Source organism: Mustelus asterias, chromosome 2 (assembly GCF_964213995.1).
Source record: "Mustelus asterias chromosome 2, sMusAst1.hap1.1, whole genome shotgun sequence".
In the NCBI taxonomy this organism is placed as follows: Eukaryota; Metazoa; Chordata; class Chondrichthyes; order Carcharhiniformes; family Triakidae; genus Mustelus; species Mustelus asterias.
The window spans coordinates 94,014,182-94,041,847 of record NC_135802.1 but is presented as its reverse complement, the minus strand read 5'-3'; the positions used below and the strand labels follow the sequence as shown (position 1 = coordinate 94,041,847).

Sequence of the window (27,666 nt, the reverse complement as noted above, 5' to 3'; positions counted from 1 at the left end):
TGTGAGCAGACTGGCTCAAACTACAATAGTTGCCTTGGAGAGGAGGGGGATGGAACTAGTGGTTAGGGAAAGGAGTTTGTGACTGGGACTGAAAACAATAGCTTTTAGTCTTACCAATGTTGGAGTAAAAGATTTTCTTTATCCACTACTGGATATCGGACAAGCAGCCTTGACAAGCAATTGAAAAGCACTTGGAGACAAGAGAGATGGCGTTGGAGGTAGAGCTGGGTGCCATCAGTTTACATGTGGAAACAGATGTTGTGTTTTCAGATCTTGTTGTTGAGGGTAGGCAGCATGTAGGTAAGAAAGATGAAGTCAAGGACAGATCCATGGAAAATAGCAGCGGCAATGGTGCAGAAACAAGAAGTCATTGCAGACGACACTCTGCATATTACTGGATAGATAAGCATGGAACCTAGTGAAATCAGCTCACCCACCTGGATGATGGAACAGAGAAGTTGGAGGGGAATGGTAAGGTCATGTCATAGGCTGCAGACAGGTTGAGGACAAGAGGGGATAGCTTACCATTCACTTAGGATGTCATCTGGGACTTTATTAGAGCCTGTTCGGTACTTTGGAGGGATTAAAACATTGAGCTCCTGGAAAAATAGGCACAGATTTGGTAGGTGAGCATTTAAGGATTGGAGAGGAAAGCGGAGATGAGGTAGCAATTTAAGGATGGAGAGGATGATGGGAGGGGATAGAAAAGCAGATTTGAAAGAGGGGGAGACAGTACCCATGGGAGAGTGATTTAATAATGGTATCAACTATAAAAGCCAGGAAAGAAAAACAAAAACAGAGAGCATAAGCAGTAGCTCAGTTCAGCAAAGCAATTAAAAATGAGTGTATAGAATTTAAAAATGAAGTTGTGTCAAAGTTGCACAGGACCATAATGAGGCTGTATTTAATGTGCACAATATTGGTTTCTACATTATAGGACATAGAAACACTGGATAAAATGCCAAGATTTACAAAGATGGTTCCATGGAACAGAGAATACAGTTATTGGGAATGATTAAAAAATCTAGGCCTTTTTTAAGAAAGCACACCTGTAGACGGTGCACGGTAGCACTATGGTTAGCACTGCCACCTCACAGCACCAGCGACCTGGGTTCAATTCTGATCTTGGGACTGTGTGGAGTTTGCATGTTCTCCCCTGGTCTGTGAGAGTTTCTCTGGGTGCATTGGTTTTATCCCACAGTCCCAAAGTGTGTAGGTTAGGTGGATTTGCCATCGTAAATGTGTGAGGTTACAGGGATCAGGCAGGGTGGTGGGCCTGGGTAAGATGGTCTGTCAGTGAGTCAGTGCAGACCCGATGGATCTAATAACCTCCATTGGCACTGCATTGATTCTAGACATCTTAAATATCATGATTGATGGCAAATGGTGGAATTTGAATTTGATTTAAAAATTTCTGAAATCAAGAATCTATTGATGACCATGAAACCATTGCCAATTCTCAGAAAAAAAACCCCATCTGGTACAACAACGCCCTTTGGGGGAGGAAATCTGCCATTCTTACCTGATCTGGTCAATATGTGACTCCAGAGCCACAATAATGTGGTTGACTCTCACCTGCTCTCTGAAATGGACTTGCTATCCACTCAGTTTCGAGGGCAACTAGGTATGGGCAATAAATGCTGGCCAGCCAGAGAATCCCATGTCCCACAAATGAATTTTTAAAAATGGATTGGACAAGAGAGGAATGGAGAGAATGTTAGCACTTTTTCCATTCTCACAGGATTTGCCCAGCACAATAAACCAGTATTTGGTGCCCAGTCCCAATTGCCCTCAAGAAAGTGCTGGCGAACCCCCTTCTTGAGCTGCTGTAACCCATGTGGTGTAAGTACACTAACAATGCTGTGGAGGGAGCTTCAGGATTTTCACCCAACAACAGCAATATGGTTCGGAGAGAGGATGGTATATCACTTGGAAGGAACTTGCTGCCTCGGAAAAGCAGCCAGCATATTCAAGGACCCCAGGCACCCTGGACATTCTCTCTGCTACCCTCCTCCGTCGGGAAAAAGATACAAGTTTTATGTCACGTACCAACCGACTCAACAACTCTTGTGCTGCCATCAGACTTTTGAATGGACCTATCTTGTATTAAGTTGACCGTTCTCTACACCCTAGCTAGAACTGTAACACTACATTCTGCATCCTCTCCTTTCTTTCGCTATGTACGGTGTGCTTTGTCTGTATAGTGTGCAAGAATAATACTTTTCACTGTATACTAATACGTGACCCTAATAAATAAAATCAAAAGAATGCAGGTGGTGGTGTTCCTATGCATCTGCTGCTCTTACCCTCCTAGGTGGTAGCGATCACTGGTTTGGAAGATGCTGTTGGAAAGAATCTTGGTGAACTGTTGCAGTGCATCTTGCAGATGGTACACACTGCTGCCAATGTGTATTGGTGATGGAGGGAGTAAATATTTAAGGTGGTGGATTGGACACCAATCAAATGAGCTGCTTTGTCCTGGAAAAAGTTTTGAATGTTGTTGGAGCTGCAATCAGCCATGCAATTGGAGTGTATTTCACAACGCTGCCAACTTATGCCTTGCAGATGGTGGATAGGTTTTGAGTCGTCAGGAGGTGAGTTGCTCTCCTCAGAATTCCTAGCCCGACTGGCTCTTTTAGTGACAGTATTAATAGCTCCAGTTTCTGGTCAATGGTAACCCCAGGATATTGATAGTAGCGGATTCAGCACTAGTAATGCAGTTGAATATTATAGGGTGATGGTTAAATTCACTCAAGCAACTTGAGTTAGACCCTCTCACTTATATTGATGCTGGGGACTACGGCTGTTCCACTTGAACTCTGCGATGATTGGTGAGGCAATCCATTTTGGAGAAACAATTTAAGTGTTGCTAGCCTATACATTATTGGCAAATCGGGCTAAGCCCATGGATTATCATAAAAGATAAACTGCACTGTATTGAGATGAGCAAAAGCAAAGAAAGCTCCATTACAAATCACACTACATAGGGAGAGAGGCAGAGGAAGACGAAGCCATCTCAGTACCAATGCTATGGAGAAGCTCCCTGGTTCAAGTTCAAAAGCAACCAGTCCTTATTCCAAGCAGAATGCAATATTTTCCAACAATGGAGGGTGCAGGGTAGGAGGAGAAATCTGAGGAAATTATTACCTGGACAGCAGCCAGCCACACAAAAAAGGACTGGGGAAACAGAGCAGACCTGATCCTGACCAATTAGCTGCAACAGCATCAGGTCACGGTCAAGCAGAGGTGGCAATAGAACATAGAACATAGAACATAGAAAGTCACAGCACAAACAGGCCCTTCGGCCCACAAGTTGCGCCGATCACATCCCCACCTCTAGGCCTATCTATAGCCCTCAATCCCATTAAATCCCATGTACTCATCCAGAAGTCTCTTAAAAGACCCCAACGAGTTTGCCTCCACCACCACCGACGTCAGCCGATTCCACTCACCCACCACCCTCTGAGTGAAAAACTTACCCCTGACATCCCCCCTGTACCTACCCCCCAGCACCTTAAACCTGTGTCCTCTCGTAGCAACCATTTCAGCCCTTGGAAATAGCCTCTGAGAGTCCACCCTATCCAGACCCCTCAACATCTTGTAAACCTCTATCAGGTCACCTCTCATCCTTCGTCTCTCCAGGGAGAAGAGACCAAGCTCCCTCAACCTATCCTCATAAGGCATGCCCCCCAATCCAGGCAACATCCTTGTAAATCTCCTCTGCACCCTTTCAATGGCTTCAACATCTTTCCTGTAATGAGGTGACCAGAACTGCGCGCAGTACTCCAAGTGGGGTCTAACCAGGGTCCTATAAAGCTGCAGCATTATCTCCCGACTCCTAAACTCAATCCCTCGATTAATGAAGGCTAGTACGCCTACGTAATAATTGAAGAACAAAAGATAACTTTGCGTAAAATAACTTACAAAAAGTAGTATTAACTGAGAAAAGGAATTTGGGCACGGCATTACTTTTTCTATACATGTTAATGAACCAACAGATTGAACATATATGGAATGTTTCAGACCATTTCTATTATTACACATTAATTATTTCATCTCAGTATTCAGTCATCCTGCATATTATTTTCCACTGCAGGCTTTACTGTTGATGTGCATTGAAGTGATTTTTCCATTTAAGAAATAGCTTCATTTGTCTATCATCAGTAAATGGTTGTTTTTGTAATTTAATCAAAATGTTAAGAAAATACAAAAAACAGTTTAATTAAGTCTTCCCATCCCAATAAAAGAAAGTAATGATCAGGAATGTTCCATCAATAAAATAACAAGCACAAGCATCTCAACTTAAAGGATATTTTAATGGGCAAGTTCAATTTTCTGCTGCAGGTGAAAAAACACTTTCACCACAAAATGCACTCTTTTATACAAATTTGCATTATAAAAATGTGAACAAATCGTGCCTTTAAGGCCATTCTGGCAGAATCCATTATTAAAAGTTTATGATGCCAGGAAAACACATTTTAAAAAAAGATTTACAAGTGAATTATTGTAACAAAATATTCAGGTTAATAATTTTGTTGTAGAAAGTCTGATATTCAAAACCAAAATTTTTTTTCCTAAATACTACCATCAACAATATTCCCTCTTAATATTTTTACACATATTAATTGTGTACTTCTTACTCTTAAACATCTGTAAGTTAGAATTTAGTTTGATGGGCAATTATTTATTTTTAATCATTACATGCATGATTATAACCACAAATGGAAGCAGACATAAGTTAAAGCAAAAGTACTTTTGCAAGGCCAGAAACAAACTGTATAATCACAATACGGTAGTTAATGACTATATTGATGAAAATCTATATATATAATTTTATATTTTACTGCTTCCCAAAAGGACAAGTTTACTTGCACCTACAAATACATCTCCTTCATTCCTGGCCTCGCACACAATAAGCAAGTAAATAATACTTGTGATAAATAATAAATCAAGATGCAAATTTCAGAACTGTAAGTTTTTACAGCCACGTCCACTTGCAACAGACACTAACTCACTGGGAGGGAAAAAAACTGCAAGTATTACTAATGGCAACACTGACCATTCATAGAACTATACATATATCATAATTTCATATAGCTGTACCAAGGATCAAGACCAACAAAATACACGAATAAGTCGGTGGTATAAACATATTTGTACAAAAAGGAATGAGCACTGAAACAGTCTCCAAGAGGAGATTTACTGAGACACAAGATCAAGTCAGTGCCTAGCCTATCTCCAGGAGAAGGCCCTAGCAAGGATAGCTTTGTGAAAAGCAGACTGTATATAAATTTATGATTCTTAGAAGACAGAGCTAGGTAGCAAAAACAAAAAAGAGACACATAAGACATACACATGCACATATAAAAGCCAAATTACGCAAGGTTTGAACAAAATGAACCCTCTCTCACAGAGTTAATAACAGTTAACTGGTCCATGAAAATATTTTAAGAAATCAACAAAATTCTGCCTGAACAATGACAGTTGGATGAGAAAGAAAAAAGTACCGGAGTAAAAAAAAGCATGCACAAGTTTAATTGAAAAAGTTTGCAAAACAAATATTTTACACAAAATAAAAGAAAAATAGTTTTCTTTTTTGGACATCCAGGGGAGTTGCAATTGCCACCATGTCCACAATTTCCCCGGAGCTGACATCTTCAACACTTAGGATCCTAGTAAGCTATTGCAATAACTAAACAGCTGCAGATGTCAGATTTCTACCAAAACGTTCATCACAATTAAATGTCAACAACAGTTTGAGATCTATTCCACATGTAAATAAAACTTGGAATAAAATCATCCTCCTTAGAGAGGTTGAATCAAAACAGGATCACCTTAAGCCTTTCTACATTATTGCAGCGACTTACCAATGTATCTGGATCCACTTATTTCAGATATATTCTTTGTAATTTGGTTACTTGTTAAAGCAGATGCTTCTAGTATATAGAATTATTTTAAAATTCCGATTGTCACCCACTCTGGAGAAGATGGAGTTGAGAAACTGATTTTTTTTTAAAAAATCAGTAATCTTAGAATAATCAATGTGGTTATTAGACTACGACCATTAGATACGATCTACCCCAAACTTGGTAGAAAGCAAGCTTACTGAGACCTTTATTGTTTTTAAATGAAATTTTCTGTAACAAGCTCTATAATTAATAGAAATCTGTTGATTAAGATTGTACAATTAAAAACTAAAGGAAAGATTTAGTTGTTTAGATAGTGTCAAACAAGCAATTTTGTTTACAAGAGGGATTATCCTAATAATGGCATTTTTAACAGTGGTTAGCTGTCAGATTGTTTAAATTACAATACTCAATAAATTTATAAATGGCAGATGCTGAACAGCTATTTCGCCTATTGCTACTTCGTTCAGTTAAAATGTTAGACCCAAATCTATACAACAGGTTACGAATTGCAATCTAGGAGTTGTTCCCCTCCACCCACCACGCTCTTCTAGATTATTTTTTTAAAATATTGTTTCTCCTTCTTTGAAATAAGCTGATAAGTGCTGAATCTGGACTGCATGTTAAAGATATCAGTATTCATCTATGCTATTTGCCATTGCTGGCATTGTTGGACTGGAATCCTGGGAGGCGGTGGTTATGGCGACTATTCTGGGAGTGACAAGAACCTCTGCCACAGATGTCTCCATGTCTGGTGAGGCGCTCCCAACGCTTTGCACAACCGCAACACCTTTCTTGTTCTGGTGGGTTTTAACATGTTTTGAAAGATGATCACTTCGCATAAACCGCTTTGAGCACTCTGGGCAGGAAAACTTCTTTTCACCTGAAAGTGAGGAGATAGATTAAAACAAAAATGAATACCTCAGAAAACACTGACATTTACAGATCTTTGTGTAACAGTGTAGGAGGGGAGAACACAAGTATTCATACTTCAACCATATAGGCTTGTTAATGTTTCAGTCAGCTGTAGGAAAAAACACTCAGCTTTCTTGTTTTCACTTTGAAAGTTTTATTAATCATTGTTGGTTCCATTTTGTACCATGCAGAAGAGTTCTAGCTTGCTGAGCTGGTTGACTCTATGATTCTAAGCCATCTCATTATCGATAAACACAGCCACAGGTTTGTAGTGATGGAACCAAGTCAAATTGTATTTTTATTACAATCAGGTCTGGGATTTTCTGGATTGCATTCTGTAACTCTATCAGCCCACAATGATTCATATTGGTTTATGGTGGTTGAACAAGTGAAATTCTTTTTTGTTTCAAGTTACAAAACATTTTAGGGAATATATTTCACAATGCTGAACATTTTTCCTTGACAAATTCAAATCAATGGCCTGGAGTAGAGGAAAGGTAAAACCAATGCTAATAGTCAAGCCCTGGTCAACAAATAAGTCGAAACATATTCAAATACATGCATACACATTTGCAGGTCTGAGCACTTTTCTTCACTGTTTGCCGTTTACTAAGGCTGTCCAGATTGGCTTGTTAGAAAAGTACACCACATAATGCTAAGCCATTCTCACTCTGAAGAGTTTTCTTACCATGTTTTCAAAGAAAGGGTTTGAAAAGAAAATTATATGCTGCAAACAAACACAGGTGAAGCAGTATAGGTGGAGATATTTCCAATGATAAAATCCAAAGTCCAAAGATGTGCGGGTTAGGTTGATAGGCCAGGTTAAAAATTGCCCCTTAGAATCCTAAAATGCGTAGGTTAGAGGGATTAGCGGGTAAATATGTGGGGGTAGGGCCTGGGTGGGATTGTGGTCGGTGCAGACTCGATGGGCCGAATGGCCTCCTTCTGCACTGTAGGGTTTCTATGAAATCCAATCGTTTTCTTTTGAAAAAGACATCTAGCTGAAGCGGTTAGTATTTAAAATGGCATAATCTAAACCATATGCAATTTGTTATCATGGGATACTGCAAACATATCATATCATACCCTCAGTGTCAAAACGTTTAAGAAGAGTGAGAGGTTACACAATGTGCAACAGTGAGCACAATTTCCTTTTGGAAACCGGAAAACTGTAAGCATGGTTAGGTTTGTTAAAGAGAAAACTATCAGAACTTAAATGAAGCCAAAAGGTTAGTATTAGAGGATACTTACAATTTATTGTAGTTAAGTTCAAAAATAAGATGTCCCACACAAGTGGACCAACATGGCAAGTTCATTACTTTGCATGTCAAAATTAACTTGCACAGATTAAATTACACAAATCTAGTCAGAGAAACTATTTTATACGTTTACTATACACTAATGTTAAACAGCATAGTGACTCATCAGGCCTTCTACAAAAATGTTTGCTTGGCCCACCTTCAGAGAGATGGAAAAAGTCCACGTGTCAACAAAACAAATATCTGGCTTAGGTGGAAAAGCAGTACTTCTGTTACACCCTTGACTCATGTCATCATATATGAAAATCTAGGCAGTGTGAGCCATCGTTCCCAAAGTTAAGACACTTAGACCATTTAGACAACTGGTGTCACTGTACCAAGGTAGTATCTACAGCATGTCCAAAGTTCAATTCCCAACCTGTGCAAACATGGAGTTAAATTTTATGTGCCCAGAGTTTCTGTAGTTTATATCTGATCTTGCAGTTCAAACTTACGTATGAACACAGCATAAAACATCAAATAAAAAAAATGCAAACCATACATAAAAACATGTGAGCTAAGGTTCGCCCCAAAGTACCACTGGTGGGTTACTCAGGCAACATTGATTCCAAATGAGCTATTAAAACTTAACAGAAGTAGCCATTTGGCTCCTCAAGCATGTATCAATGTTCAATGAGATCATGATCCACATCCCTTCAGGTCAAGTACCAACTGACTCAAGAACAGCTTCTTCCCTGATGCCATCAGACTTTTGAATGGACCTATCTTGTGTTAAATTGATCTTTCTCTACACTAGCTATGACTAATACTACATTCTGCACCCTCGCCTTTCTCTCTATGTATGGTATGCTTAGTCTGTACAGCGTGCAAGAAACAATACTTTTCACCTGTATACTAATTCATGTGACAATAATAAAGCAAATCGAATCTTTGGACCTCTCTGTTCTTAATCTCCTGTCGTATTCCAATGAAACAACACAAGCTCTAGGAACAGCACCTCACTTTTCAATTAGACACTTTTATAGCTTTCTGGACTCAATACAGAGTTCAACAATTACAGACTGTAACCTCTGCCCTCCTCTCCCTCAATTTGTTTCCTTTTTCTTTGTAGGTTTCGGCCTTACTCTTGGGTTTGCTTTTGGACATCATTTTGCTCTTCATACCTCCTACAGACATCTTTTATTTACTTTCTTGACTTACTATGGCCTTGCACCACCAAATCTTTAATTATTTATTTCTCCCATCTTCCATCATATCACTGGTCTTCCCTTTTGTTCTTTTCCCAACTTTTTCCTTTGTCCCCCGCCCCCCCTCCACTTGCTTGAAACAGATTACATTTCTAACTTTTCCCAGTTTTGATGAAAGATCATCAAGGTGACAGGTTAACTTGGTTTCTCCATTCACAGATGTTCCCTGAACTGCTGAGTGAATCCAGCATTTTCTTTTCTTATATCACATGGGTCACCTGGTCCTGCTTACAAAGGATGCTCTCTGTCTTCCCAAAAAATATTCAATTCCCTACAACCTTAAACTCTCCCCTCCCCCTCAACTGAATGGTCTTCCGTATCCAGGTGCATTAGTCAACATACCGTCTGCCTTTCCAAAGGTCTTTATCCTTATCCCCACAGGCAGCAAGTTTATTGTATGTGTCGTGATAGAGAATGAGGGACCACAGAAACTGATCCTAACTTGGGCTCCCCTTACTCTGTACATTAATTGTCTATCAGTCCCATTCTGAACTCGTACCTCTCTGAGGCGTGACCTCTTGGCTTGTGTCTCTGAGTATGTTCAATTCACACTCTGGCTCAATGACTGAATCAGAGATACGAGACTTTCTGAACGGTCACAGACTCCCACATCCTGCAGTTCAGACACACAACCTGCTCTGCTAAATTTTAGTCTGGATTACTTGCATCTACTTTTTAGTTTGCTCTTTATACTCCACACTAACTTGCAATCAGCACTAAAACACTGGCGAAGAATTTTAAATACATACTGCCTCAAGCCTACACAAATCACCCTTAGTAGTATTGGAGGCAAAAGCAACTTTTATCCTGGGTTTACACTGCACTCCTTTTACAACCATTCTGTGCTTCACTAGATGTTGTTTACATTGCTAACCTTTTTGAGCCAGCCCCAAGCTACAGACTCAGCATCCTACTCTCATTAATTAGTACCCATTCAGGTAAGCACCAATAGCTACAACTGATTGCCACTGATAGTTTCTGTTAATTAAACACTAGAGAAACCATAAGCTGAAGTTCTCAGTAAAATTCAAAACTTTAAACAAATTTTCAGTCGCAATATGTTCACCGATACCTGGTAGAGAATTTCCATTCTCCCCAAATACCCAACTTTTACGTTCCATGTCTGCCGCATTCGTTTGGTAACAACTCTGTGCACTGGTATTCCCAAAAATACTTCATAATAAAATTAGTAAATGGCATGTTTTCCCCAGATGCTAAACTAGCATATGGGAAGAATGTCTAGTAGAGAACGTTTTGCCAAAGCACTCATCAAATATCTTTATTAACTATGACCCTTCCAAATAAAACCCAAATGTTAAGTTTACAAACTTAACTTGCACTTAATTTGGGTTGTGCCATCAATGAGTGTGATTTCTAGCAATAAAAATAAATTCATTTAACTTCTCGCCCACTACCCTATCAGAAGAGAATATCACTGTGCATATTTAATTTAGCTAGTTGGTTCATCTATTCTTTTGTTCATTTACGGACTGCCTTTTGACATATGTAATAACCAAAATGGTAAACTACAGATACTGGACAGGATTCAGTGAAACTTCAGGAAAGCATGGGGCAAGTAAGGAAAACTTTAACTAAATCACCTTAAAAGGAGTTATGTATACAGATGTATATTTCAATGAAGTCAATTCTAAATGCAATTCATTGCCACAGCCCTAGCCTTAAAGTCTATATGTGTGGGAGGTTGTATATATATCATATAGGGGTCTTTCATGAGGTCATCTATTTAAATTGACCCTTTGGTTTAACATTTATGTTTACACGTCTAATTACCGGGTATCATAGACAAATTCTAATCGAATCATCGAAAGATTAAAACCAAATCCCATGACAACGGAATCCTATTTGCTGCTGTCGGATTGCACTTTACTATTTAGAGAATCATTTAACTTGGTTGCTACATAGTCATTATTAACATGTCAAACTGTCAGCCAGCTCCAACCAATAAAAATACGACTGCATTTAGAATACAAGCAAATTAATAATTTACTATGTTTCACCCTATCAGATGCAACAAAGCACTCTCTCCGGGCAAAATGCCACCAGCACTGATGGCTCATTCACTTGGTTGATTCATTCACTTGGTTGATTCAGGGCAGTGCTGTACAACACCAAAATGTTACAAACCTATGTCAGCACAACCAGATTAGAATGCATCTCAGACCCCCTCTGATTCAAACTCTATTGTAAAAAGGCAAGCAAAATGTCTAAAGTGAAACAAGGAATAAATATTACTCTTAACCTGGATCATAAATAATAAATAGTTCACGTAGGGACTGTAGATCAGATCAAATCAGACAATTCAGACTGAATGTTCAATCTTCAACTTTCAGGCTACTCTCAATAGCAAATTCTCCTGGTTTAGTGATCTCAAGTTTTTTTAAAACTGCACTGGGATGCATTGGCCCAGATTATGCTGTGAAGTAACAGTGAGGCTAATGGTCATTGCTGTTATTAATGCACAGGAGATAGAGCAACTTCAGGCAAGGACCAGATGCATGGTTAAACTCAAATATCTCAAAATTGCTGCCAAGTTGCACTGCTCCATTATTAGCTTCTCAAAAGCCATCAGACTCACCACTGGAACGTACTAAATTCTGTGAAGTTGCAGTTAATGCATGGTAGATAAAAGAAAATTGCACGTATACAATTCTTACATCCCAAGGCACTTCACAGGAGCCTTATTAAACAAAATTTGACACCAGGCCACATAGAACATAGAAAGCCACAGCACAAACAGGCCCTTCGGCCCACAAGTTGCGCTGATCATATCCCTACCTCTAGGCCTATCTATAGCCCTCAATCCCATGTACTCATCCAGAAGTCTCTTAAAAGACCCCAACGAGTTTGCCTCCACCACCACCGACGTCAGCCAATTCCACTCACCCACCACCCTCTGAGTGAAAAACTTACCCCTGACATCTCCTCTGTACCTACCCCCCCAGCACCTTAAACCTGTGTCCTCTCGTAGCAACCATTTCAGCCCTTGGAAATAGCCTCTGAGAGTCTACCCTATCCAGACCTCTCAACATCTTGTAAACCTCTATCAGGTCACCTCTCATCCTTCGTCTCTCCAGGGAGAAGAGACCAAGCTCCCTCAACCTATCCTCATAAGGCATGCCCCCCAATCCAGGCAACATCCTTGTAACTCTCCTCTGCACCCTTTCAATGGCTTCAACATCTTTCCTGTAATGAGGTGACCAGAACTGCGTGCAGTACTCCAAGTGGGGTCTAACCAGGGTCTAACATGGGAGATAAAAGGATAGATGACTAAAAGCTTGGTCAGGAATGTAGGTTTTAAGTAGCATCTTAAATGGAGGAAATTGAGGGAGAGATAGAGTAACTTAGTGAGGGAATATTTAGTGAAATCCCAGAGTTCATGGCCTGGCAACTGATGAGATGACTGTGAATGGTGGAGTGATTATAATAGGGGATGCCCAAAACACCAAAATTGGAAGAGCACAGATATTTTGGAAGGTTGTACTACTGGAGGAGAGTTAGGGAAAGGCATAACATGGAGAGATCTGAAAACAAGGATGAGAATTTTAAAATTGAAACATGTGTTTAACCAGGGGCCACTATAGGCCTGCAAGCATTGGGGATGATGGATGAATGGAATTTGATGAAGTAGGAGATAGCCAGGAGTTTGGGTGAGCTTATGTTTACGGTGGGTACAACATGGGAAGTTGGCTAACAAATGCACTGAACTCAACGCAGCAAGTGAACTCTTGGCCACTCCAAGTACCATTTCAAAAACATGATCACTATTAATTACTGCAATCAACCTCTGGCAATAAAAAATCTATTACAAGCGTGGGATCTCATTCCTACAGGTTTTAATTGTTGTTGAAGATTCTTAAAATGTTACATACAAAATGTTAAAAAAAAAATCTTGTCTCCATTTTCCTCCCTCTTTCTATACATAATTCGACATTGAATTTGTCTACTAAATTTCCTTTGATCTTTGCACTGTTTATTTCACATTTCTTGACTGATCGGTTAAGCAGATATGCCAATGCTGATAGCTGGCTGGCTGAACGACAAAGCAGAAATAAAAAAAATAGTACACATTTTTCTGCATGGTGATAAATTGTGTGTAAATAATGTATAAGATGCCACTTCAGAGCTTCGCTAATCATCCAAATCCTTAAACTGGATTAGTGAAGGAGTCATATCCCTTAATGTCAATATAGCACTTTTCATGCTTTATTCACCTATATCGCAATGCACTTTCCATCTATTTAATACTTTAAATGTAATCACTTTTGTAATCCAGAGAAAAACAGCAACCGATTTTGCAAATTGCAAACTCTCACAGCAATGTGATAATCAGATAATCTGTTTGTGGTGTTGATTGAGGGATAAATATTGGCCAGGATCCTGGAGTTTCCCACTTCCCTGCACTTTCATGTCTTGCCTGTCATGGGATCTTTTACATCCACCTCAACAGACAGGTGGGGCCTTAGCTTAACCTCTCAGCCAAATGACAACACTCCCCCAGTACTGCATTGGAGAGTGAGCTTTGATTTTGTTCTCAAGTCTTGGGAGTGCTACCAACCTCAACTGATACAGGTTGAGGCATAATCAATGCTCTACGAGCCAATGTTCAGTATTTAAGAGAAACCATTAACTATTGGGATCATACTTATTTGCAAGTTCGATTCATATAACAGGTTTAAATCAAAATCTATGCAATTCATTGAATCCCTATAGTGCAGAAGGAGGCCATTCGGCCCATCAAGTCTGCACCAACCACAATCCCAAACAGGCCCTATTCCTGTAACCCCTCATATTTACCTTGCTAATCCCCCTGACACTAGGGTAAATTTAGGATGGCCAATCAACCTAACCCACACATCTTTGGACTGTGAAAGGACACCCACGCAGACTCGGGGAGAATGTGCAAACTCCACAGGTAGTGACCAGAGGTCGGGAATGAACCTGGGTCGCTGGCGCTGAGGCAGCATTGCTCACCACTGTGCCACCCACCTTGACAATTCAGGTCAATGTAAATTATATAGAGTTATTTAACAAAATTAAACAGGATTTCAAATAAGCTGAAATTACAGTCTTGTAATACAAGGTCTGTTCTTTTGGAAAACTGAAGCTTAGCTTCATGATAAAAGTCTCCAACAGAGCAATATAAACAGCAATTTTTTTAGTCAAAATAAACAAGCTCTTTTCTATTAACCTCTTAAAACAAAAGTTACCAGACTAAAATTAATTAGGGCATTTGTTTATAAAGGAGGAACAGTTAACAGGATCCAAGACGCTTGTTGAAGCAGAAACCAAGACAGCTTTTCTGACTTTATTTAGTCTCATAACTCAGCACCTATCCACCCAGTGCCTTGGTTATCTCTCTTTATACATGCTAAAAGTACTTAATTAAACAATGCCCTTCACCTGCATGTCTTAATATAATTAACATGCATAAAGAGGAAAGTAGCAAATCCAATTCTGTCCAACACACCACTCCTTAAATCAAACAATATGCCCTTCATGTCTGTATGCCACTCACAATGATTACAACTCAATAACCAATTTGGATTCCAGTTCATAACATTAACTCTCAAAACATTGTTACTGTCTAATAGCCCCATGGACAAATTCCAATCAAGAACAGCAGCAGGTTGTCAAGGTGTAGCTATCATTTTTTCAAATATTCAGCGAATTAAAGGCCAGGGACAGAGCTAGTCATCCAATCTGGGAAGGTAGGCAGGCTCCTGACTCTAGAGGCCCAACAAGAGGCTCTCCAGCACTCTGACCCAACGGTTGCACTTGGTGATCTGAAAATGCAGACTGCGAAGCACAATTACAGGTGGGTTTATTTTTTTATATTTTATAAAGCCACAACGACCTGGCCATAATCCTGGAGGAGCAACCCTCCAGGGAAAAGCCAACTGCGATCCAGTGTCCATTAAGGTTCTAGGAAGGTTCCAGGGGCCCAGGGCTGCCCACACTCCTAACAGGAGATTTCAGTTGGTGCAGGAATGGGGTCTGGACAATAACCGCTCTCAATTGGCTGCCTATCACTTTCTGTCAGGCAGCTCGTCCGACCACAAGCTGCCCTTACTTAAGCGCGGTTGGGATTGTCGCGCTGGACTGGCATGGAGGCTGATAAGAGTCAAACTGTGCACCTGCCCGCCTTAGATCGAGACCCCAACATTTTTAAAAATCCAACCGTTGGGTCAGAGTGCTGGAGAGCCTCTAACTCAGGAATATGTCATCAGTCCAGTGATTTCTATTTGTGGGGACTTCAATAATATACCTGTGGAAGAGCAGGGTATTACCGAAAATCACTTCTACATATCTGCATTTAACTGCAAGTGTCAAATGTTGCTTTCAACTACAATGACATTGACAGTTTCATCTTCATCATTACAAGGGCAAAATTCAGCCTGTATCTATAAATAATGTCCTTCTTCCTCATCTATACATATTTATCTCAAGACTGCTTCTCCAAATTATTATTTTTCTTCCTGAATAGTATCTATCTGCCTAGCCAGACAAGCTCCATGTTCTGACTGAGGTGCTATTAAGTTTTTTAAAATCCCATTCGTGGGATGCAAATATTGGTTAGGCTAGCATTTATTGCCTACCCCTAATTGCCCTTGAGAAGGTGGTGGTGAGCTGCTGTAGTCTATGTGGTCTAGGGTACACTCACATTGCTGTTTGGCAGGATTTTTGACTTGGTGACAAGGAAGGAATTGTGATACAATTCCAAGTCAGGATAACATGCAACTTTATGGGAACCTGGAAGTATGGACGCTTTCAAACGCTTGCTTCCCTTGTCCTTTTGGGTGGTAAGAAGTCACAGATTTGGGACGTGTCTTTAAAGAAGCTATAGCAAGTTACCACAATGCACCTTGCAGACAGCATAGAAAAGGTGCGCCAGTGGCGGAAGGAATGAATATTTAAAATGCTCGATGGGGTGCCAATCAAGTGGGCTGCTTTGTCTCAATGGCGTCGAGCTTCTCAAGACTGTTGTTGAAGCTGCATTCATCGAGGCAAGTGGAGAGTATTTCATCCCATCCCTGACTAGTGTCTGGTAGATGTAATAATGCTTTTGGGTGGGGGCATGAGGTTAGTTACTCTGCACAGAATTCCCAGCCTCTGACCTGCTCTTATAGCTGCTGTATTTATTTGGCTGGTCCAGTTGAGTTTCTGGTCAATGGTAACCCCAGAGTGTTTATATTGGAAGATTCAGTGATTGCAATACCATACAATGTCATGGGGTTATGGTTAGATTCCCTCTTCATACAATCCCTAGAAGAGGCCATTAGGCCCATTGAGTCTGCACCAGCTCTCTGCCTGCGAGTATTACCCAGACCTTCTCCCCCGCCCTCTTGTTGCAGGATGGTCATTGCCAAGCATTTCTGAGGCATAAATGTTACTTCCACTCATTAATCCAAGCCTTAATTTAGTCCAGTTCTTGATGTATGCAGGCACGGACTGACAGAATACAGTGCAATCAGTGAACATCCCCATCTGACTGAGGGAAGGTGATTAATGAAGTAGTCAGTCTAAGCCATTGCCTTGAGGAACAACTGCAGTGATCTCCTGGGGCAGAGGTGATTTGTATCCAACAATTACAACCGTTCCCCTCCCAATTAACTTGAACTTTATTAGGACTCTTTGCTATTTAGATGTTAAGGGCAGTTACTCTTATCTCAGCTTTGGGTTCAGCTCTTTTGTCCATGTTTGGACCAATGCCCTAATGAGGTGCAAGGCCAAGTGATACAGGCTGAAATCAAACCAAGCACTCGTGATCAAGTTACCGGAGAACAAATGCCACTTGATAGTACTATTGACAGCATCTTACATCACTGCTGGTGATACAAAACTGACTGACAGAACAATAATTGGCTTGATTAGATTTTAACTTTTTGTGGCCACACACAACTGGACAATTTTCCATATTGTCAGATAGATGCCAATGTTGTAGCTCTCATGGAACAGCTTGACGAGATGCAGCTTGTTCTGGAGCACAATCTCTAGTACTGCAACCAGGATGTTGCTAGAATCTATAACCCTTGCTGTATCCTTACCCTCAAGTTTTTTCTTTATCACATGGCGAGAATGAAATTGGAAAAATCCTGATTTCTTTGATGGTGGGGTCTATGGAGGAGGTGGAGATGAATCATTCTGGCTGAAGATGGTTGTACATGCCTCAGCCTCCTCTTTTGTACTCGCATGCTGGGCTTTGCTATCATTGAGGATTGGGATTTTCATTAAGCATCCTTTTCCCATTTGTTGTTTAACTGTCCGTTACCATTCATGATGGGATGCAGTAAAACTACAGAGTTTTGATCTGATCCACTGGTGGTGAGATCGCTTAGTTTTGTCTACCGCATGCTGCTTCTGCTGTTGAGCTTGCAAGTAGCCCTATATCGTAGCTTCACCAGGCTGGCACCTCATTTTTAGGTATGGCTGGTGTGACTAATGGCACTGCTATTATACAGTCCCCATTGAACCAGGGTCGGTTCCCTAGCTTGGTTATAATGATATATGCTGAGCCACGTTAGATTGTGGTTGAATAAAATTCTGCTGAAGATGACTGACAGTTCCTCATGAATGCCCAATTTTGACCTGTTCGGTTTGTTCTGATTTATCCCATTTAGCACAGTGGTAGTGACACATAACATGGAGTAACTTGTGTGAAGAGGCGATTTCATTCTCCACTAGGGGCAGCAGGTACCTTGCCCTGCAGTACATCAGCAACCAGTAGTTTCTATGATCAGTTTTTTTCTGCTGCTAGCCAAGCGCTTTTAGAGTTCAATTTCAAAACTAGCCATGATGGCATTTTAAGTTGCATCATCTAGCTTGCTAGACCAATGCCATGACCCCATATTGTGGAGATGCCGGCGTTGGACTGGGGTGAACACAGTAAGAAGTCTCACAACACCAGGTTAAAGTCCAACAGGTTTATTTAAATTATTATAAATAAACCTGTTGGACTTTAACCTGGTGTTGTGAGACTTCTTACTGTGATGACCCCATATTGTCATAGCTCTTCAAATCTGGGTCATATATTTCTATGAATATGGAGGCACTGTCAGAATATTGTTCAACAAAAACACTATGTAAAATGCAAATTTGTAATGCAACAAGTCCCTTGAGGCAGGTTCAAGCACTAGAGCTGTAAAGGTCTCAAAATAAAACATGTAAAATTCCTTCACTGTATTAGGTCTTGCATTTAAAAAGGCTTCAATGACTCAATTTGCTTATCAGTTGGAATGCAGTTGGAATGGATGGAAAAGCATCTTTCTCAACACAGCATCAGGCAAATCCTAAATCTACCAATAAGAACAAAGAACAAAGAAAGTTACAGCACAGGAACAGACCCTTCAGCCCTCCAAGCCTGCACTGACCATGCTGCCCGACTTAACTAAACCCCCTACCCTTCCGGGGACCATATCCCTCTATTCCCATCCTATTCATGTATTTGTCAAGACGCCCATAAGGAAGCAACACTGAGGAAAATCCCTCTCCAAATCACCAAATTTACAAGATGCAAAGTCTTAAATTCACTCAAGCAAGATGTACAAGTAACCAACATTACAAAAGGCTGTGTGACAACAGCACTTTCTTGTACATCAAATAGGGAAACATTTTGCAACCATTTGTTTATTTACTTCAGTTTACATAGGGAAATATACTTGGCAAGAATCTAGGAATGTTTGAAGAAAATGTGAAATATCCACCTCTAAAATTCTGAAGACTGCATTAACAAGAAGCTCATGGAAACAAAAATGGAAAACAATACTACATCTAGCTAGTACATTTCCCAGGATATTATAAAGTGAAGCTTGAGATTGAAGAACAACCAATCATAATTCTCCAAAAGTCTCTGGTCATTTCTACCAATTCCATCATGGGCAGATATATCTTTGACATGCAGATTAGAGAGAACAAGGCCAGGTAGGTTATTCCCTCATGTTTTTCTCCTTCCACAAACCCAGACTGACAGCTATGTCCTTCAGAACATGGGCCAGTTTGGTCATAGTAGCTACCCTTAATAATGAACGCTGAAGTCCCCCATCGACAGTACATTCTGCATATTTTCTAGCATCAATGCTTCCTCCAAGCAGAGTTCAACAAAGTACTGATTTATCAACTGAAGAAGAATACATGATCATTTGTACATTTGACATGACAGTATGATACTTCACAAGGGCACCCAGGATTATTCACATTCTCGACCATATCCTATTGTGCCGCCATTTATGATCCAGAGATGGTGAGAAGACGAGTTACATCAATTAATTACATCAATGTCAAGTTGTTGCTTGACTAGTTTGTGGGACAGCTCTTCCAACTTTGGCACCAATCCGCAAGAACGGTTTTGCAGGGTCAACTGAGCTTAGTTCATCTTTCATGTTAGAAATCGACAAGTTTGCAGTAGAGCGATCATTCAAGTGTTTAGAAATGTATTAATATCAAGTCGATAGTTTTTATTAAGGTGAAGAGAGAATCTGAAAGGCAGCAGGTGAGATTGAATGTTTAGAAATACTCTCTTTTAGAGAATGATTAACCCTGTAACTTTTCTGACCATGCAATGCAAGAAACCGTGTCTGAAATGTTCTGCTTTAGCAAAATATGGGGAGCATTTGTGACCACAAAGATATGGTCCTGACCAATATTCTGGTCTCCTAGTCATTTAATTATTTTTAAAAGCTTGTTGACTCCACCTGAAGTGAGGGGTGGTAATTGGCTGTGCAGGTCACATAGTTAAATATTGCCGCTAGCTTCCATACCATCAGTATTCAGAAAAATCAGGTTTGATTTTCTCAGATTTAGTGTCCTAAGTCTATATAGTAAATAGCTCCAGAGATGGGGAACAAACTCAGTATTAATTTTTTAAAAAAGTTTACTGCTTGCTCCTCGCTACTAATTTTATTGGTAGCAGTTTGCTGGTCGATAGCTCTTGTAGCTTCCTCTTACCTAGATTGTTCATTTTAATTTCTATTTTCTACTTCTTCATTGGTAAATCTGTTCATTTGCTACAGGTTTGTAAATGTTACATTTTCAGCCAGATGGTGTGACACACTTGGCATATTGCTGAAAGCCCAAGGTGTAACATATATATTTTCAACAACTTTGTCTGTTATGGATCACTTTTGATTAGTCACTATTTTAGGAGAAGAATGCAGTGCGACATAAGTGTTCTGCAAAAGTAGAATAATGTCGCTTCAAAATAAAATCTTAAACTTCTAGTTGTTAAATGCTCAAACTTCTGCAGAGGGAATGGAACCCACAACCTTCTAGAGATTCGATTATAAGCACTGAGTCAAGGGATGGCACCTTAATAACCACAGAATAGAAGTGGAGAGTATGGCCACCTTCATATTAATAAACCACTCCCTCGGTTTAAAACACTAAATCCAGCTTCCACATTTGAACAGCAGAATTGTAGACCCACAAACTGGGATAACAGAGTTGGACTTAATTGTATGAATATGGAGTCATCTGGCAAAGACAGCCTCCTTGAATTTGAACTAGGGTAAAATTGAATGAGGAAACAGCTAACAGTTACATCATGGACAAAACCAAAGACTGAAAGGGTACTTTTTTAAAAATTGACATCTCAGCTACAGGCAACAATATTAATTGATATCAGCAACTCTCTTTAGAGAAAAATACATTATGAATAATGTAGAGGGGAGTGGTACCAGGAAACACAAATGTATTTATTGACATCCCAATGGCAGCAAGAGTGTGTGGCGCTAGTGTGCCTTTAAGAAATATTTTTTAAAAATCATGTTCTCTACAGTTAAGCAGCTTTGCTTTTTTTCCCCCCATTGTTGCCGAACTGTCTGCTAGAAAGCCTTTTATTGCTGCTTCGATGGTTTAAATAGGGTTTAGTTTATTTTTACTCTGGGCCTCAGATACTTTCTGGGAATTTTTTTTAATGGCCCTGCATTGTTGGGGGAAGAATGATTGATGGGTCAGGTGACAGAAGTTTTTTCATTTTCAGTTTGGCTGCTGTTTTAATTTTGAGGGTGTTTGGACATCAGACTGAAAATTCTGGTATTGTAAATTCTGTTGGCTTGCTGGATGCCAGGCTTCTTGCCTTCCTGGAGTGAAAATTCTGCTGCTGGTGGTTTGCTAGTTAGTACCTAGAGTCACACTCTGATGTTTTGGGAAGTTGTTCTGACTTCAAGCTTGTTTGTGTGCATCAGGAGGGAACTGCAGCATCCAACCAAAGTTGGTTCCAGCATCACATGGGCATTCTTATTGTGTGTTAAACCTGTGGCAGGTGGATATTTATAGGGAAGTTTGTTTGATTGGAACATTTCGTGTGTGTCAAGGGCTATACAATATCACGGTTGTTTTGTTCCCTTGTTTGTAATTGATAAAAGTTACTGCTAGATGTTAACTGTATTCTTCAATAAACTTTGTTTGATAAAAGTTCCCTAGTGGGTCAGTTGAATCATACCTGAAGTGAAACATCTCATGCTTATTCGAGCCAAATTCAAACTGCAAAACTTATGATCCAGGCAGAAATCATAAAAACACTTGAGTTTCTGACCTGAATTAGAACAAGAGCACCGACTAACAAATGGAAAGGCTCACTATGGAACCTTTGTGGGATTATGGCTGTTCTGTGATTAAATTTTGAATGTCCTTGTAAAATAGCCTGGAAACAAAACTGGTTTTTCATATGACAACTCATTAACTGAAAAAGTCCTTTAAATCCAGCCTCCTATTGGCTTGGCACATACGAGCAGCTTATGACTGGAGGATGCCAATATGTTGTCTCAAGGGGAACAGTCAATGAAGTGCTTGATTCCACTGGCTCTATGAAAATTAAGTGCTTTTGACTGATAGACTAAGATATAACTGTGAATTTTCAGCAGAATAGAAGCTGTCAACAGCACTATTAGACCAATCATACTGACTTCCAGTTAAATACTTAAGCTTTATTCAATAACATTCAAGTTATCAAAAGAAAACGGTGCAAGTGTATAAAAATGTGTTTCAAAACCCTATTTATTTTCAACAGTTCAAATTTAAATTTTACATTCAATCATACAGTTGGTTCACATTCTTGGTATCACATTTGATCCCAAGGTGAACTACAAACCTCATGTTAAGTGCCAAGGCCACCTATTTCCACTTTTGTAAAATCACCTGCATTTGCTCCTGTCTCAGCTCATCTGTTGCAGAAACCTTCACCCCAATATCTTTACCTCCAGATGTTACTATCCTAATGCATTCCTGGTTGGTCTCTCACATTCCACCCTCTGTAAACGTCAAGTCATCTTAAACTCTGCTGCCTGTGCCTTAACACACAGCAAGTCCTCTTCACCCATCAACCTTCTGCCGGTTCAGCAATATCTTGATTTTAAAATGTTCATCTTTTGTTTTCAAATCTCTCCATGCCCTTGCTCCTCCCGACCCCTGTTATCTACCCCAGTCTCACAATCTTGATAGCTGTACTCCTCTAATTTTGTGCATCTCCAATTCACTGCTCCACATTGGTGGTCATGCCTTCAGATGTCTAGGCCCAAAGAACCTTCCTCTTTTAAGACATTCCTTAAAACCACCTCTTTGACCAAGCTTTTGGTCACTTGATTAAGTGTGGCTTAGTATTGTACATATAATACTCCTGTAAAGTGCTTTGAAATATTTCATTACATTAAAGGCACTATATCTGTTATAGAAACACAGTAAACCAAAGGCAATAATAGCAGCTTAAATCCAAAATACTAACTTGTTGGTTCAGATGCTGACTGATCTACTACCTTTGAGGAATTTGCAGGCATACCAACTGAATGCATTCAAAGAACTGACACCGACAGGTCAGAGATCTTCAAGGAAAAAGTGCACTTTAAAAATATATAGTATGAAAACACAATATTGTTACAGAGGTTCAATACATTTGTACAACAAAACTACATATACATTTTCCTGTCAAACTAATCATCAAGCTGATTTTTTTGTTGGGAAAGACAGAAGAACATTAAGTGCCTTCATGCTGACACTTAAGATTGCAATGTAAAATTTAAGTGCCATCAGTATCAAACATTCCTATAAACTACAAGGAAGTCATTTAGCACTGTTAGTGGATAACTGCTTAAGCTATTCTAATGGTATCTTGGTTAGATGGCAATGCTCCTCTGATTTATGTCTTGCCTCAAAGCACAATAACCTAAAGTTCATGCATGCTTATATTGTCTCAGTCATGCATCTAATTTGAATATTCAACTAGCATCAAAAAACCATCAGGGAGCTTTCCACCAACTTCAGGCACAAGTCATTTATTTTGGTAATACGGTCCAGTAAATAAAAACTTCAATCAAAACAGTAAACACACAAAATCCCTACATGAAAGAATTGGACTTCAAAACATATTGGTGCTTCAAAATGAAATCTGGTACAGAATGGATTTGAATTGCGTGCTACGGATTAAAGAGTTAGATCACTGGGAACATTGTATACTCAAGACCAAGAGCAGGGTTATGCATTGGAATGCTGTACCTGGTTTAGCTTTGAGTTTAAGGTAATCAGTGATAAAGTCAACAAGTTTTTTTTATTTAACCTTAGAACTCACTTTGAACTGGGACATTCATGAGCCCCGCGCAGCCCCCTAACTGCTCCCAGCGACTCACTTTTTTTGCCTTTTGATGAGGGGCTGTGCTGGAACAAAGCCCTTGACACCCAGCTCAATGCTCCTCCTAGCTGATTACGAAGTGATATTGGCGAGAGCCGAGTTAATAACATTGTTTCAAAGTACCTTTCCCCAAATTTGAGGAAGATGGTAGTCAGGGGAAAGAGGGACAGAATAGGCTTGAACACTGAAAATAGGCTTTATTTCAGTTTGCAGTTTTCACTTAAACACCCAAGTTTTGAATGTTACTTAAGCAAAAAGAAAGTCCTTTGTCATGCTTTACCTGTATGAGTTCTTCTATGCCTCTGCAGTTCATCACTCCGTGTGAAACGCTTGCCACAGAACAGCCAGTTGCACACAAATGGTCTCTCACCAGTGTGCCAACGAAGATGGGCCCGTAAGTGGGAGGTTTTCCCATAGACTTTTCCACAACCTTCCATGTGGCAAATGTGCTGCTTCTTCTTTCCTGGTTCAGTCGGACCCCTATTTAAAAACAGAAATTGCAATCGAAAGATTCCCAAGAGAAAATCACAAAGCACATAAACGGCTTCTGTAAGCTAGTGAAAATAAAATCCCACAGTTAAGTATATAAATAGCAGCTTCTTTCTCAATAATTTGAAGCATTGAAAGTAAGGGTAGTTAGGATTTGCTCAAATTAAAGCTCCTTCCAGTGTCACAAAGAACTGTTTGGCTGTTCCAGCAAATTCCTGCCACAAATTCAGTGGGAGACCATTAGCACACAGGTGCTGGTTTGACTGGGAGCAGGATACAATGAGTGCTAGCTTTGTGTTTGCTTTGCCCCCAGGATAGCCTTGTCAGGACAGTTTCCACCCACCTCAGGATGGTGATAAGCAACCATAATAGGGGGTATACAACACTTGTGGATAATCAGGGGCAGCCAGCATGATTTTTTTTTAATGGGCTGGCCATTCCATTAATCAACTGCTTCCAGGCAACCACAGAGCCACAAACACGATCAAAGAGAATGTTCCGCAGGAGGTATTCGCAGATTTCAAAAGGAAATTGGTAAACATTAATTTTAATGAACCATATTTAACTCCTTTAGACTGCAACCATTTCACAATGTAACCAGTTTCATTTGTGGATTCTTTTGCAAGTTTCAATTTTTTTTACATCCCTGAAAATTGGCTCCCTCCGCAGCATACAATTCTCAGGAATTTTAGCAGGAAAACAGCGTACGGATCTGGTTTATTTTGGCACATCATTTCCATCTATCATGACATCAAAACTTTGTTTCAAATGCTGATCTATGCATTGGTGGCATGTTTGGCTTCAATCTGGAGCACTGTAACATTAACCCGGGTGTCACGGTGAACAGTGGTTAGCACTGCTGCTTCACAGCGCTAGAGATCCGGGTTCAATTCCTGGCTTGGGTCACGGTCTGTGTGGAGTCTGCACGTTCTCCGTGCGTTTCCTCTGGGCGCTCCAGTTTCCTCCCAGTTCGAAAGACATGCTGGTCAGGTGCATTGGCCATGCTAAATTCTCCCTCAGTGTACCCAAACAGGCACCAGAGTGTGGTGACTAGACGATTTTCAGTGGCTTCAATGCAGTATTAATATACGCTTACTTGTGACATTAATAATAAATAAAATAATAAACAAAGGCATACACCAGCCATGTATTAAGAAATTACACCAATGGCATATTTAATTTCCTTTCCAAAAATAACAATAATTGGTAACATCTGCCCTCTAGAGGAAGCAGCGTGAACCAGTCCACACTAAATTTGAACTCTGGGCTGAGTGCAAGTTATGTCCCCACCCAGCTCTTGGCACGTCACTATTGCTTAGATAACTTTTAATAATTGGCATATTGCTTAATGCACTGGAGACATGCAAATATACAAAAATGTCAAAGAGCAGTAATGATTGTGACCAACTGTAATATTTAGAAAAGTTTCATGCTTCAGTGGAATATATAATCCATACTCAACACCCATGATACATCTATTTCTTATTTTAAAAACAAGCCAGCTCAGGAAAACAAATGCAAAGTTTCAAAACGGGTCCCACTTCAGTTGAAGGTCAATTCCTTCACTTTCACTTTTAAGATTTTGACTTGGATAAAGGAATAGTAAGTTGTGTCCAAGGGTATCAGAAATCTCTCAAACTCTTCCAAAGACTGTGGATGCAAAGACTGCACGATAGAGCTAGATGTTTGTTAGCTACAGGTATCTAAGGGAATCTGCACCTCGTGCAGATCAGCCACTATCTAATGGAATGGCAGAGCACGCTCAATGGGGTTGAACAGACTCGTCTCTCTCTCTGAAATTTCTATGTGCAAGATCTGCGTGAGCACCGCTAGATTCTCCAAGCTTAGATTTAAAATAGCTGACTGCAAACAAAGTAAAAGTAAACCCCTGAATTTTGCTGAGAACAATCTCCAAACAGACTGTCACTAATCAACGGAACCTGGATTAATAGCATTTCTTTTAACCAAGCAAGGAGCCCACAGTCAGTCTGAAGAATACAATGTGCAGTCAAATGGTCAGCCTGTGTTAACAACAATTAGAATAGAGATTGAGGAAAGGTCCAAGGGCATCAGTTCTTGCTTAAAGAGACAGTTCCCTAAAAATTTTTAAAACTAACTTAGTCAGTTAGAAGTTAAATTATTTTGATCTGAATTTATTTACAGTAGCATGGAATTATATAGACCATACTGCAAAGTAGCAGGCCTTTTGGCTCAATCAATCCATGCTGGCATTAATGCTCCACTCGAGCCTCCTCATCCTTACTTGCATCTGGAGTACTGTGCATAGTTTTGGTCCCCTTACTTGAGTAAGGAAGTAAATGCTTTAGAGATAGTTCACAGGAGGTTCACCAGATTGATTCCAGGGATGAAGGACTTGTTATAACGAGATTGAGTAGTTTAGGCCTTTACTCTCTGGAGTTCAGAAGAATAAGAGATCTAATTGAGGTATATATGAGATTCTAAAGGGGATTGGCAAAGTAGACGTAGGGCGGATGTTTTCCCTTGTTGGACATTCTGGAACAAGAGGGCATAGTTTTAGGCTAAGGGGTGACAGATTTAAAATAGAAATGAGGAGGAATTGCTTCACACAAAGGATCATGAACCTGTGGAATTCTCTATCCCGTAGTGCAGTGGATACCGGACTACAAAACAAATTTGAGGAGATAGATAGGTTTTCAATTAAGGGATGAAGGGTTATGGGGAGCAGACAGGAAGGTGAGGCCGAGATGAAATCAGCCATGATTATGGTGAAACAGGCTACTCCTAGTTAGTATGTTGTTCATCTAGCTATGAACATAACCCTTCATTTCCTTCATCGACACTATCTGCCTCTCTTACTCCGTGATTATAGAACATTACAGCACAGTACAGGCCCTTCGGCCTTCGATGTTGCGCTGACCAGCGAAACCAATCTAAAGCCCCTCTAATTTACACTATTCCAATATCATCCATATGTTTATCCAATAACCATTTGAATGCTCTTAATGTTGACGAGTCCACTACTGCTGCAGGCAGGGCATTCCACGCCCTTACTACTCTCCGAGTAAAGAACCTACCTCTAATATCTGTCCTATATCTCTCACCCCTCAATTTAAAGCTATGTCCCCTCGTGCTAGCCATCACCATCCGAGGAAAAAGGCTCTCACTATCCACCCTATCTAATCCTCTGATCATCTTGTATGCCTCTATTAAGTCACCTCTTAACCTTCTTCTCT

The 27,666-nt window shown here is 40.0% G+C and overlaps 1 protein-coding gene across 2 annotated transcripts in view; it reads right to left on the bottom strand.

Moving 5' to 3' along the window:
• Positions 1–4,297: 4,297 nt before the first annotated feature.
• The window catches only part of sp4 (sp4 transcription factor), a 68,929-nt gene continuing 45,560 nt past the window's right edge, over positions 4,298–27,666 (bottom strand). For both annotated transcript variants that reach the window (XM_078238570.1, XM_078238578.1), the window contains exons 5-6: positions 24,243–24,442; positions 4,298–6,789 (exon numbers count right to left, since the gene is read on the bottom strand). In XM_078238570.1, coding sequence (XP_078094696.1) covers positions 6,539–6,789; positions 24,243–24,442 — 451 coding nt within the window. In that variant the 3' untranslated portion in view covers positions 4,298–6,538. The remainder of the gene's footprint in view (positions 6,790–24,242; positions 24,443–27,666) is intronic.